Raw genomic sequence first — 14,892 nt, 5'->3', positions numbered from 1 at the left:
TATATATATAAAGTTCAATAATGGTGTATGGGGACAAAATAGCACTATGGATAAACTGGTTATTTCTAACTACAAGGTGAGTTTTTTGGTATCCTGGATAACAATGAGTGAAGCTAATATAGTGGTTAAACAAAATCATCAGTATTTTTGTATTTTTCTCCTTTGCTGTACACAATTTTTTTTGGCCATGCCACACAGCATGTGGGATCTTAATGCTCTAACCAGGGATTGAACCCAAGGCTGGGCTTCTCTGGTGGCTCAGACAGTAAAGAATCTGCCTGCAATGCAGGAGACTCAGGTTTGATCCCTGGGTCAAGAGGAGCTCCTGGAGAAGGGAATGGCTACCTACTTCAGTATTCTTGCCTAGAGAATTCCATGGACAGAGGAGCCTGGTGGGCTATACTAACACTTTCGCTTCTCACACCTGCAGTTGGAGCTCAAAGTCTTAACCACTGGACCATCAGGGAAGTCCCCACACTTACTTTCTAAGTGGACCACATGAGTGCAAAAGGAAGTCCCCACACTTACTTTCTAAGTGGACCACATGAGTGCAAAAGGAAGTCCCCACACTTACTTTCTAAGTGGACCACATGAAGGCAAAAAGGAAGCCTTTTATTTCTATATTTTGCCATTCTTCTGATCCTCCCACACATGGAATTGACTAGCTTCAATATAGCTTTGAGATTAACCTCTGAGAAACTCATATATTAGGAAAATAATCCAAATAATTTTTAATGAAAGCCAAAGCCAAATAGTAACTTCTCTATAAAAATTTTCAGAGAGAAAATTATTATTCAATACTTTTAGAAATAAGAAGATGATAAATTTAAAAGAACACAGATGGAACATAAATTTCCTTGCTGAAGATAGTTAAAACGCTACAAAATACACACAATGAATGAGAATTAAAACATTATTATAGGACAAAAAGTATTTGCCACAGTCAAGACTGTCTTTCATTTGAAGAAGGGCATCATTGCATTGCTTTGTAAGTGGATTTACTGGCTCCTATTTGAATAAATGAGATGATTTGACTTGTTGAACTGTTTCATTCTACCACATTCTTCGAAAAATGTGGGCTATAAATTGCCATTATGAATAAAATTACTTGAAATCTCACTATTTGACGCTGCGGCTACCTTTATGATCTGTTCCATCTGGGTTTAAATGCATTCTTTTCTGGCACTCTGAGCAGCTCATTAGAAATCGTGTCACCGCTTCTCTTGGTAGGAAGGCATAGCTCTCTGAAATCTGAAATGATTCACAAAACAGGGGTGTTATTATACAAACGGACTGGGCATGATTCAACAGAAGTGATCACTGTATTTCCAAATAAGACGCATTATTCCATAATGGCAGGAAGCACAATGAAAGCATGCATTGCATACCATGCATCATTTCAAGAAATATCTATCCAACTTGATTGCATGTCTCTTAATAATCACTAAGAACGCGATGTGGACAAAAAGGAGCCACATCTGGATGGAGATCTGTTTCTATTTCTGCATTTCTTTTAGGAAAAATAATCACAGGGTACAGATACTCAGGTGAATTTTCTTTATTAAAATTGGCCCCCATGGTTTTTGGCAATTAAACTCATTGCTAGCACCATTAACATGGTATCCAATTTTACATATGCTTTTAAAAATTTAGCCCCAAGGAGAAACAAACAACTTTAGATTTTGCAGTAATAAGCAGGTCTTCATGATTGCTTTTCAAAGTATTTTCAGAAAAAGAAAAAATAATCTGAACAGAACTCATGTTATCTATTTACTGCAGTGAATCATCCTTTCCACAGAAAATGACACACCTGGAATGCATTCTGGCCACCAATTTTTCATTTGTTATTTTACATCAGTTTTTCATAATCTATGTAACACTGAGAGTCACAGCCACTTTTCCAGCACCCTACCCAGAGCTTCTCTTTTCAGAACCATGATCTAGAATCAAATTAAAAATCAAAATTCTTATCAGTGATTCTTTAAACACTGACTTTTAAAAAATCAAGGTATTTCTCTCATCAAAGCAAAAATTCTGGGAGTGAAACTGATAGATTGCTAAACATCACTGAATAAAACCTGGCACTAACTCTGACGGGGATGCTAGGGAGTCTGATTAGGGCATTAGTTTTCCACCATACTAACACTGACACTGGTCCCTGAAATATGAGATAAGCAGGAGGAATAAATGAGTTGTAAATTAGATATAAGTGCCATAACACTATCTCAGGTGCATGTAGAGCTGTTATGAACACTGATGTATTTTAAGTTTGTGGAAAGGAAGGAAAATATGCAGCTTGTGTTCAACTGAGTACAAATCTGCACAGGCCCTTCCATGTTCCTGGGGGAAACTTTTGCTTATCCAGGCTACAGAAGGAGCACGGCATCAAGGAAACCTCACATACTAATATCCAAAATTATAAAGTGCATTTTACCCTGGATTTCACATGAAAATCAGTTTGCATCACTTAGCCTATCACTTTGACGCTCAGGAAAAAGAAGCCATAAGAATATGAAAGAGAAGAAATTAGTCTACAACTGAAAATAAGTCATGGATGATCCATACATATTCAGCTCTACTAGGATTAGACAATGAAACTCTGATTTTTAATATAACTATCATTTGTAAATTAAGATGTTCAGATTAAAAAAAACTTCCTTGTAATATAGGAATTGTGAGGAAAAATAGAGAAATTTCAAACTATTTCATCAAAATATATTGTTAATTATAAAGTGAAGAAATACAAATACACAATTTAAATGTTCATTCATTTTCACACATTCTCTCTCTCCACACACACACACACACAAATTTGACTTTTATTCATCTATTTTTACAAAGGGAACTAGCATTTTAGCCTGATTTAGTTAACAAATTAGAGATAATTTTTTTCTGACTCTAAAAATCTATTTTATAATAATTTGGAAGTTAAGTCTCTGCTGCATGCTCTGTCCAGACACTTCATATTTTAACAATATGGAGTTATAATCCACTGGAACTAATACATCTAATCAGTAAATTCATTAACAAGCAGGATTTTAGAAGAATGCTCCATTAATTTATTTTCAAAGAAGATTTCTATTAATGCTTTTCTTTTCTTACATAAAAGAGAAATCTTCAATTGAAAAAAATAGCCCACTGGTGGAGTAAAAGAGATGCTGTGTTTGCTTCCATGGTCCTGATGCTCTGCAATTTTCCCTTTTCTCAGTGTTAATAAAGCCCTTGTGTAGAAATCCATCCAGAGAGTTTTATCATTGACCTGATTCAATTGTATTATTTGTCCTAGCACTACCTAGTTCCAATTGTTTTAATCATTAATCATATTTAATATTTCTTTTGTACTTTTACTCTTAAAAACAAGTATCTGTAATGACCACAAATAAGTTATGTAAGTGGATAAATATCTGTAAATTTGTGAATGAAATAAAAATTCCTTCTGATATCTTAGAAAAGATATTTTAGTAAGTATTGTATCACATTGATCTCTGGTATTATTCTGGGCATATCACTGTATGTCATGTAAGTGGACAAAATCACTGCTTTGCAGGTGCTTTTTTTCATGTTCAGAACCCATTTTATAGGGGGACCTGCTGAGACACCCTACTCTTCTCAGACCTTTTCTACCCCACCTCATGCTCACCAGAGCCCAAGGACCCTGGAGTCTTCTGAGGCACAGGGAGGAGAAGAGACCCTCAGAATAGGCTCTTCAAGTCTCACACTCATTTCTGAAGGGATATTTCTCCTGCCATGATGGTGAAGAGGGAAAATTCTTCCTTCTCCTTTTTCCAGAATCTTTCCTCTCCAGTCTCTTTGAAATTAAGGGTCCTAGGCAGCCTCCACTGCCACGGTTCTCAGAACATTTTTAAACAGTGAGGAGATGTCCTTTAAAAGTTCTAAAATTATGGTACATTTGAATAATTACATTTTCATTTTAATAATTACAAATACAGCCCATAATGAAATACTGCGCTTGGTCCTGTCAATATCCTTTCATAACCCCATTCAGAGATTACATGGACAGTCTACACGAAGACTCTTGAACTTGAGGCCTGAGCTAAATGCTCCTATGGCCCTTGCCCTGGTGAAAGGATCTGCTTCTGTGAATGTTTAAATGTTAAATCAACTTTAAACAGATGTTCATAGACAGAGATAAAACTCAGGGATGTGTTCTTCCAAGCTGTCTATTCATCAAAGTCCTAAATATGTAAAAACAGGTGCAAATCAAATCTAGAATGGACAGAAATTGAAACATATTTTGATTCATATACGTGAAATACCATTCTACTAACTATAATTAATGATATGAAACACTATGTCATTCATAAATGTCTATTTCCTTGACCCATTTTCCCAATCTAATCAATTCTCTTTTTCTAGGACAGAAATCAGACTTTGAATATGTGGCACAGAGCATTTCTAGAACACTAGTGAGGATGATATTAATTTGAAAATTCATTCTTAGAAATATCTTTATAACTGGGAAAGACAGAGTATATTTCCTTAGAATTGGTTTATCAACACAGAAATGCTGCATCTTGTTAGTAATAAGAAGCAAAACATCACTAGAATGGATATTAGCCTCGTTCCTTCTGAATGAAACCCTAAAACAATAAAAACAGCAACAACAAAACAACTGCCATGTGACAAGTCATATATATTGCCAGTAACAACAATAAACATCCAAAGGAAAGACTAGAACGTAGTCATATTCAATCTTACAAACTAATGAACTCACACTCCTCATTATGTGAATAATTATGAGGCATCTCTTTCTTAGAAATGTTATTTTCTATAAATCCAGACTTGGTTTCTTAGATGTGTATATTGCTTTTCACTGAGTTTTGTATCCATTATTTAGGTAGTGGATACCTAAAATACAGGAATTCCTTGATAAGAGGATCCATTGGTACAAGAGGTTAAATAAACTGCCACTGTTACACAAGAGAGGGCAAAGCAAAGAGCTGGAACTTGAAACTGGATGTCTTGGTCCTGGTCTATTTCCATACACTCAAGGGACCATGGTGGGCTCATCCAACAGACAGGTTAGACAAATGCATAGGGTCCCAGGAAAGCAGGAACCTCAAAATAGATTTTCAAAAATTTGATATTGTACAAAAAAGAAAAAGCCCAACCTACCCCAAACCCCAAAGTGTTACCAGAGTTGGGACTTGGGAACTTTTGTTTTCTTCCTGCTATCACTGCTATATTTTTTTATTATAAGTATTATTATAGCTACAAAGCTCTATAGATATACATACTAAGTTTTTAAAATTAATTCTATTATTTTTTTTCAAATTATTTTCCCATTTAGGTTATTACAGAATATCGAGCAGAACTCCCTGTGCATACAGTAAGTCCTTGTCAGTTATCTATTTTAAATATATTTAAAATATATCTGTTTTAAATATTCCTTCAACTTGAGTTGTGGCTAAAGATTTGTAAGATTCATTGATGCTTTTTAAGAAAGGCAGGCTGCCACATGTGGCGCCTCATTTGGTGTGTCTGGAGTCTTGGAAGCTTGACTATCCTACATTCTCCTACATATGGACCTTGGGAGCGTGTGGGGAGGTTCTGGCAGGGGAGCACAGCTACTCATATGCCCTTGGCCAAGGGATGATCGTCCCTTGGGTCGTTCACGCTTTTCACGGCAGAGCATGCATGTGGGGCAGGTCACGCTCTTCAGTTGAGCATGCAGTTTTGGGAGGAGGCACCTGGAGTGGTGAGGAAGGAAAAATACACCCGCCTCGTCAGCCAGATCAGTCGAATCATCCCTGGCGATCAATGGGGTGACCGGTGTCATAGACAGAGAGCCCTCACACGCTGTTTTTCCTATTTTTTTTAACATCAAATTAGCTGTGAATGCTGGGAATGTTATGGCACCTTTTTCATTGCTTATCACTTCTAAAGAGTTTAATTCATCTGTGTATTAGACAACATTGATAGTGTCTTCAATGAACACATTATATTCTAAATCTGTTAGGACCAGAACTCATCAGGAATGCTGAAAATAATAAATTGTATTAGCATTCTAAGAAGTATAAATCACCTCTCCAATTTAAAAATATGGTAATACTTCTACATAAAAATAACTAAACTGTAGCATCTATGAATGGACAGCATTTAGAACCAAGATGATATTAGTAATCTAATGATAAACCTATCCACCTGAAGAGTATCTAATTATTAAGCCTTGTAAGGGGCACTGCTATTGATCTTACACACTTGTGGGTTAAAATATAAAATGTAAAAAAACTATCAGGAACTTATTTCTGAAATGTTTACTGACAAATACTGTAGTTGAAAGGAGGATGAGCATTTTTACCTTGCCAATGCCCCTGCCTTTGTGAAGGAAGAAGAAACAGTTTTTTAATCCAAAAAGTATCAAACCAATGGCAGTTCCCAAGTGCCACTCACCTTCCCCTCAAAAACTTATTAAGGTAAAACTGTAACTTATTCAAAAGAAATGAAATTTTAAGTCAATCACAGTTAAATGAGTGTCCAAATCTCATAAATTTGATCATATACGTAATTCCTAAAGTCTTCTTACATTTACTTTGGAATAGCACAGTTTTATATTCAGAAATAAGTCTCCTTTCTTTCTGGGATCTGACTATGTGGGTAATACGAAATTAGAAAAATTTTGAAATTAATTACTCAAAATAATTGAATAAGAAACTGTTATATTTAAAATGGTAACCGATAAGGACCTCTGTACAGTGCAGGGAACTTTGCTCAATGTTACGTGGCAGCCTGGACGGCAGGTGAGCTTGTGGGAGAATGGACACTTGTATATGTATTTCTGAGTCACTCTGCTGTGCACTTGAAACGGTCACAGCATTGCTATACTTCAACACGAAATAAAAAGTTAAAAAAAGTAAAATAGGAGCTTAGTAAAAGTCAAAACATTTTAAAAGAAAACCAATAAGTGAATAAAAACTGTTGTTTTGCTATACTTTTCCAGATTGCGTGAGTCACAGTTACACGATCCAAGGTTATCTCATTAACTCGAGCCATAAGGTTTTGCAAATTAACAGCAAAATTGATAACAGACAAAAATTATTTTAACGGGACTGTTTGTCCTGTCCTTCCTGCCCAGTCCTAAGAATTCTAATTTTAACTGTGTTGAATTTCCAAGCATTTTCAATAGAAAGGTCCCCAAAACTGACTCAGCTTATCCCTAAACCTGCAATTCTTTGGCTCCTGAAATGGTAGAGAATTGACAGTTCTCTAAATTAGGGTTCTTGTTAACTCTGTGACAACTTTTAACTTTTTTTGGCTATTTTGCAGAAAAGGAAATGCTTTCCTAAAATTATATTATGTGTGTGTTTCCCATTAATTGGGTACTTAATAATAATTATACTAAGCAAGAATTCTATATGGATTTTATCGTTTAATGCTCGCAACAGTCCCAGGGATAGATGCCTATCATCACCATTATCATCTCTGTTTAACAGACAAGGAAACTAAGCTTCAGAGAGGTTGTACAATTTATCAAACAAGAAGAGACAAGCTCTGGTTTCAGAGCCTACCTTTTATTCAGTTTTGATCACCACATTTTACAGCCTCTCCTGGTCATCAGTATTAAAAATGAAAGAGAGAGACTGTCTCATCCGTAAGAGTTGGAATATTAACCTCACAGCATAGGTTAATTATACTAAAATGTTTATAATGTTCCCTGGAGTGAGGTTCTTTAAAGTATAAAATGCTCCGACTGGTTTGCGGTGACCCTTTTGAATATAAGGGCCAGTCAAGGGCTCTGTACCTTGTCTCAGGTTACAGAGTTCCACAAGAAACACATCAGACTGCAGTAACAATACAGAGCTCCACCTGGAGGAAATTAACTGGCCATCTGTTCTGTTCCAACAGAACTGAGGCTAAAGTAATGGCTTTGTCATAATGCTGGAATATTGTAACAGCCAGCAACTAAATGCAGAGGAGGTCCATTTTTAATAGAATGCACAAGAAGGAGTTCTTCATCCCTGTGGCTCAAATGGTAAAGAATCTGCCTGCGATGCAAGAGACAGGGTTTGATCCCTGGGTCGGGAAGACCCTCTTGAGAAGGGAATGGTAATCCACTCCAGTATTCTTTCCTGGAGAATTTCATGGACAGAGAAGCCTGGCAGGCTACAGCTCATGGGGTCACAAAGAGTCTGACATGACTGAGCAACACACACACACACAAGAAGGAGTGTAAATAACCTATTTCTAAAGGAATAAGACTGTAATTGTTCAAAGACATTCACCAGCAGAGAAGCTATTGTTGGTTTAAGATTTGAACCTAACACATGCACTAAAATAGAGACATTGCTTGACATGGGTAAATCATGAGCATTAGCAAACAAAAAATGCTAAAATCATAAGAGTTATCAACCAGAATCACACCATTTTGTCCTAAGTTCACTAAGGTCTTAGCAAAAATAATCAGAATTAGTGCTGCTGCTGCTGCTACTAAATGTTAATAATTTGGAAAAATAGTAGGCAAGTGCTGAATTTCATTGTTAAGTAACAGTACTCCACAGCTTGATGCCTTTGTAAACAGTGTGCTCCATTTCAGACACTGAATTTTAGAGCAAAATAAAGTTGGTTTAACCGCACTACTTTTGAAATTACCTTCTCCACATTAGCTTTATAAAGTGAATTTAAAAAAAAAGAAGTAACACCTTTATTTCACTGGAATAGTAACACTAATTTTTTTTTTTTTGCAAAGTATCATACAGTAAACCCATGGAAGAACTCGCCTTTGGGGCCCAATATTTAACATTCTCTTCTGTGAAACTCTTGAGATCACGTATAAAGAAACAGTCTCATAATGACATTTATCATAACCCTATTGTGATATTTAATGTTTAATATTGTGGTATTTTGGGCTTCCCTGATAGCTCGGTTGGTAAAGAATCCACCTGCAATGTTGGGAAGATCCCCTGGAGAAGGGATAGGCTGCCCACTCCAGTGTTCTTAGACTTCCCTTGTGGCTCAGCTGGTAAAGAATCCTCCTGTAATGCAGGAGACCTGGGTTCGATCCCTGGGTTGGGAAGATCCCCTGGAGAAGGGAAAGGCTACCCACTCCAGTATTCTGGCCTGGAGCATTCCATTGACTGTATAGTCACAGAGTCGGACATGACTGAGTGACTTTCATTCACTTCATTCATTATGATGTTTTATCACATACCACTTGCAATGTACATAACTGCATAATGAAGATGCAGAACATTTATTTTTTAAAACTAATAAAATTAAAATGTAATTGAATAGAGTCTATAAATCCAAATACTCATATGGATCAGGACCTCATGTGTCCTGATTCAAAAAGACACCACAGTTCAGAGAGATCCCTATCTGAGGAAGGAAAATCTTATTTATGGGCATTATCTCCAGTTCAACAAGGGCCACTCTATCTGGTTTACACACTGTATATTTTTGAATACATCTCAAGAGAGGGAATTAGGAAAAAAAACATACATGTATATATACACACATATGGCATATACATATAAAGTTTACCAACACTATAGCTTTTGGCCCAGATACTTTTACAGATGTGGTATGAAAGTATAAAGTCTAACCAATGGTTTTCTTACATTTATTTGAGTTTTCTTTTACTCAGTTCATGCAAGAGAAAAGATAAGCAGTGAACATCATTATACTTCTACAGAGGAACTTCTGAATCAGGGGAGTGGCAGATGGAAACAGTCTTACATAGGTGAAGACATTTTTCACCTAAACCTTGAACAAATATCTATTAAAGGCATAGGCACTAAAATTATCCCTGAATACTGCTAGGTATGGTTCTATACCACTAATACTCTGGGCCATATTAAATAATTGAAACCAACTGTTGGTAACTGTTTCACAATCCAGACATGATGGAACTTCCAGATGTACAAGCTAGATTTATAAAAGGCAGAGGAACCAGAGATCAAATTGCCAACATTCCCTTGGATCATAGAAAAAGCAAGGGAATTCCAGAAAAACATCGACTTCTGCTTCATTGACTATGCTAAAACTTTTGACTCTATGGATCACAACCAACTGGAAAATTCTTCAAGCATTGGGAATACCAGACCACCTTACCTGTCTCCTGAGAAACCTGTATGCAGGTCAAGAACTGGACATGGAACAATGGACTGGCTCAAAGTTGGGAAAGTAGTACATCAAGGCTGTATACTGTCACCCTGCTTATTTAACTTTTTGCAGAGTTCAACATGTGAAATGCCAGACTGCATGAAGTTCAAGCTGGAATCAAGATTGCTGGGAGAAATATTAATAACATAAGATATACAGATGACACATTCCTAATGGAAGAAAGTGAAGAGGAACTAAAGAGCCTCTTGATGAAGGTGAAAGAAGAGAATGAAAAAGTTGGCTTTAAACTCAACATGCAAAAACTGAAGATCATGGCATCTGGTCCCATCACTTCATGGCAAATAGATGGAGCAAAAATGCAAACAGTAGCAGACTTTATTTTCCTGGGCTCCAAAATCGCTGTGGACAGTGAGTGCCTCCATGAACTCAAACAATGTTTGGTCCTTTGAAGAAAAGCTATGCCAAACCTAGGTAGTGTAGTAAAAGGCAGAGACATCACTTTGTTAACAAAGGTCCCTATAGTTAAAGCTATGGTTTTTCTAGTAGTCATGTATGGATGTGAGAGTTTGACCATCAAGAAGGCTGAGCATCAAAGAATTGATGTTTTCGAACTGCAATGTGGAGAAGACTCTTGAGAGCCCCTTGGACAGCAAGGAGATCAAACCAGTCAATCCTAAAGGAAATCAGTCCTGAATATTCATTGGAAGGACTGATGCTGAAGCTGAAGCTCCAATACTTTGGCCACTTGATATGAAGAGTCAACTCACTGGAAAAGACCCTGATGTTGGGAAGATTGAGGGCAGGAGGAGAAGGGGGCAACAGAGGATGAGATGGTTGACGACATCATTGACTCAGTGGACATGAGCTTGAGCAAACTCTGGGAGATAGTGAAGGAAAGGGAAGCCTGGTGTACTGCAGTCCATAGGGTCTCAAAGAGTCAGAAAGGACTGAGCTACTGAACAACAAATAGGAAATCATTATAATCACTTGTTGTTAATTTTTTGGCTAATTTTAATGTGATTCCAAAAAATGCTTTGATCAGGATTCATCATAAATGTTCTCAGGTAAAAAGTGTATTCATAGCAACATAATCAGTTAAACAAAAAGGCAGACATTTAGGTTGTCTGATCAAATTTGCATTTACTCTGACCCTCGGCAATTTTTGCTTCCAAATCCTAACTGCCATTTCAGCAAGACTTCCCGTTACACTGTATCTATTTGACCTCTATACATCTGTTAACCAACTGAACACCTGGGCCTTAACATCTTCAATATCAAAACTAGGATGCTGCCAGGTTTGCACTTTAGCCCCCTCGAACTTTCTACTGCCCCCTGGTGGTGGGTGCTCAACTTTTTGGTTGGGTTCTTATCAATCCCATAGTACTGATTTTGCTACACTCTGGTACTGTTGCTGGGGCTTCCCTGATAGCTCAGTTGGTAAAGAATCTGCCTGCAATGCAGGAGACCCCAGTTTGATTCCTGAATTGGGAAGAGCTGCTGGAGAAGGGATAGGCTACCCACTCCAGTATTCATCAATTACTCCAATATGCCTTTTTCAGTTTATATCAGTGCCTACTATTCCCTTTGTTCTTCTCTGATCATTTTCTATATTCAGTCATCACACCCATTTATCAGGTCCTCTTGTCTTTTTCATTTAGTTAAGGGGTGCCCCAGTCAGGAATATCTTGAGTTGATTTTTAAATATGATTAAGATTCCAAGGGGCTTCCCAGGTGGTGCTATTGGTAAAGAACCCTCCTGCCAAAACAGGAGACACAAGAGATGCAGGTTCAATCCCTGGGTTGGGAAGAGCCCCTGGAGGAGGACACAGCAACCCACTCCAGTATCTTTGCCTGGAGAATCCCATGGACAGAGGAGCCTGGGGGGCTACAGCCCATAGGGCTGCACAAAGTCAGACATGACTGAAGCAACTTAGCACACAAAGGTTCCTAGATAAAATACAACATTCACAATTAAATGTGAATTCCAGATAAACATGTGATATTGGGAATAACATATTAAAATTATTGCTAATCTGAAATTCAAATACAACTGAGCATTCTGTATCTTTATTTGTTAAATCTGGAAACCTTGTAGGGTACATTTAACTGAGATGAATGAAAATATGGGTTAGAGCCCGAAGATAATTTTAAATGTGGAACAAACTGTTGTGCCAGGAAGATCTAAGAATATATCAAGAGCAGAAGTGAGAAGCAGGGTAGGTGGAAGTGATTACTGGGCATCTGCAGGCAATCTGAAATCACAGTGCTCACTGAAAGCAATGTTTTCCAACTTTTTAGACCAACAACACAGGCAGAAATGTATTTTACATGCTAAGCTAGCACATATACACATTTCTACAGTAAAACATATCATTTATGTTCTCTATTTCTTTTTTTTAAAAGTTATCACAACTCACTACATTCACCTGAAAATCCACGAATGGGTCATGACACATAATGTGAAAAATACTGGTCTAAAGCACAGGAATACAGTCTGTCGGTGCAAAGACATTTGCTGTGGTGTTGAGAGAAGATGGTGGTTATGTGGTCGAGTTTAAAAGGAAGGCTGCAAATTCAAAGGAGGTCTAAAGCGGGCAAGACTATTCTTAGACAGTTCAGGTCAAACTGTAGACAGCTAAAAGCAAGTTGGAACTCTGAGGCAAATGTTTCAGATGAAGGGCGAGGGGAATAAAAATGGAATCAAGTGCAGTCTAGCCTCCAGGGCTAGGGAAATGCTACAAGGGCAAAGAAAGAGGCAAAGGCAGTGAACTTGGGCAGAGGCACAGAAATATGCTATATGATGAAAAGAAACCAGAGGAGGAAAACAGAGAGGTAACACCCTTCCAGGGCCACATCGCATGAGCTGAGCATGACATCACCGTACATTAGCAAATCAGGATGCAGGCAAACAAGAAATAGAAATTATCTAAGTCAATTATAGCTAATTCATTTTTATAAGAAATAGTTTTTGCTTCACTGATGACACTTAAAATTTAGCTATACTGCTTTGCAGAAAAGAACTTTATTTTCTATTTTTATCTTTAGGAAAATGATGAACAGCTTTAACTTGGAGTTGTATTTTGCAATAATTAAAATAGCCATGAACTGCGCAAATGTGACTACAGCAAAAAGAGAGTCCAATAAACTGGAATTATATTTCCAAAGTTGTGGGTAATGTTTTTGTGTTTCTTCTTCTGTTAGAATATCTGGCTATTAAGGAACAGATTGTCATAACAGAGAATCTTTATATTAGATGAAAAAAAAATGAGCAGATGGACACTAAAAAAGTTTTTCTCCATACATGGCTCCTAAAAGTAAAATAAAGAGAATCCCTAACTGTTGCATGTAAATAAAATGACTCCACACAGCAAATGTTTATTCAGTGACTTGCAGCATGAATAGCTTCATTAAATATAGAATTACACACATGGAAGTGTGGGGAAATTGACTTCCTCTATCTTCTGTGATATATTAGTGTTTTTGCTGGGGCTTAGGAAAGAACAAGTTGAATTCAACTTTTTTTTGGTCCAGAATTCAGTGGCATGGTCAAGTTCTCATGGGTTCCTATTTCAGCTTCCTTGGTTTAAGTTTACCCTTACTAAGCCCCGCAAAGGAGAGGGACGGTAGTACTTCTTTTAAAACACGTAGTCAAGAATATTGCTGCCACAGTCACCCAAAACAGTCAAGATTTAGCCATCTTAGGAGAAACAAGAAAAATGGAGACGCTTAGGCTTCACTTTACTAAGGAGAGCTGTGAGTCACGCAACCCTCATGTTGTTGCTCAGTCGCTCAGTCGTGTCCAACTCTTTGAGACCCCATGGACTGCAGCATGCCGGCCTCCCTGTCCTTCACCATCTCCCTGACTTTGCTCAGACTCAAGTCCATTGAGTCAGTGATGCCACCCCTCCATCTCATCCTCTGTCACCCCCTTCTCTTCCCGCCCTCAGTCTTTCCCAGCATCAGGGTCTTTTCCAATGAGTCAGTTATTTGCATCAGGTGGCCAAAGGATTGGAGCTTCAGCTTCAGCATCAGTCCTTCCAATGAATATTCAGGACTGATTTCCTTTAGGACTGGTTTGATTTCCTTGCAGTCCAATGCACTGTCAAGAGTCTCCAATACCACAGTTCAAAAGCATCAATTCTTCGGTGCTCAGCCTTCTTGATGGTCCAATTCTCACATCCACACATGACAACTGGGAAAACCATAGCTTTGACTTTAGGGACCTTTGTCAGCAAAGTGATATCTCTGCTTCATATGCAATGTGCAGAGTCTGTGAGGAGTTCAGAGGATTTAGGGCACCAACCACTCGTCTCCTTGTGTGGTCCTGCAATAAAACTTTCTCTGCTCCAGCATTTTGGTTTCTTTGGCCTCACTGTGTGTCAGGCACACCAGGGTGACTTTTGAAAACAAGGAATAACTAGAACTGTGTTGCTGGAACTTAGCACTCAGGGGTTAAGGATAAATCTTGGAGTACCTGGGGCAATGCCATCTATCTGGTCCCGAAGTCTGTAGTGCCTTACTGAGAAATGCTGCTTTAGACTGTACAAATAACTGTGCAAATCAATGGATACATTTCATATACCAAATCACAGTGCCCAGGAATGCCTAAAAATATTTGAACACCAAATACTAAAAAAAAAATTTGTTCTGAATTCCAATTCTTGGAATCCATTTTTTCACTATTCACCTCCTTTCCGATTGCTAGGGCCAAGGAGCAGAGCCATGCTCAACCATGGCTGTGTTATGGCAGAGGACATTCCCAGAAAATGAGGGGGAGGGGCGGGGGAGGAGAAGAGCAGATGAACAGAA

The 14,892-nt window shown here is 37.8% G+C and overlaps 1 protein-coding gene across 3 annotated transcripts in view; it reads right to left on the bottom strand.

The window, feature by feature from the left end:
- The window catches only part of NOL4 (nucleolar protein 4), a 468,364-nt gene that overhangs the window by 323,444 nt on the left and 130,028 nt on the right, over nucleotides 1–14,892 (bottom strand). For all 3 annotated transcript variants that reach the window (XM_010849777.1, XM_010849778.1, XM_010849779.1), the window contains exon 3: nucleotides 1,140–1,251. In XM_010849777.1, coding sequence (XP_010848079.1) covers nucleotides 1,140–1,251 — 112 coding nt within the window. The remainder of the gene's footprint in view (nucleotides 1–1,139; nucleotides 1,252–14,892) is intronic.

This window comes from Bison bison, unplaced genomic scaffold (genome assembly GCF_000754665.1).
Source record: "Bison bison bison isolate TAMUID 2011002044 unplaced genomic scaffold, Bison_UMD1.0 scf7180017864286, whole genome shotgun sequence".
NCBI lineage: Eukaryota > Metazoa > Chordata > Mammalia > Artiodactyla > Bovidae > Bison > Bison bison.
Note: the sequence above shows the minus strand (reverse complement) of the source record. Positions and strands in the feature narration are given on the sequence as shown.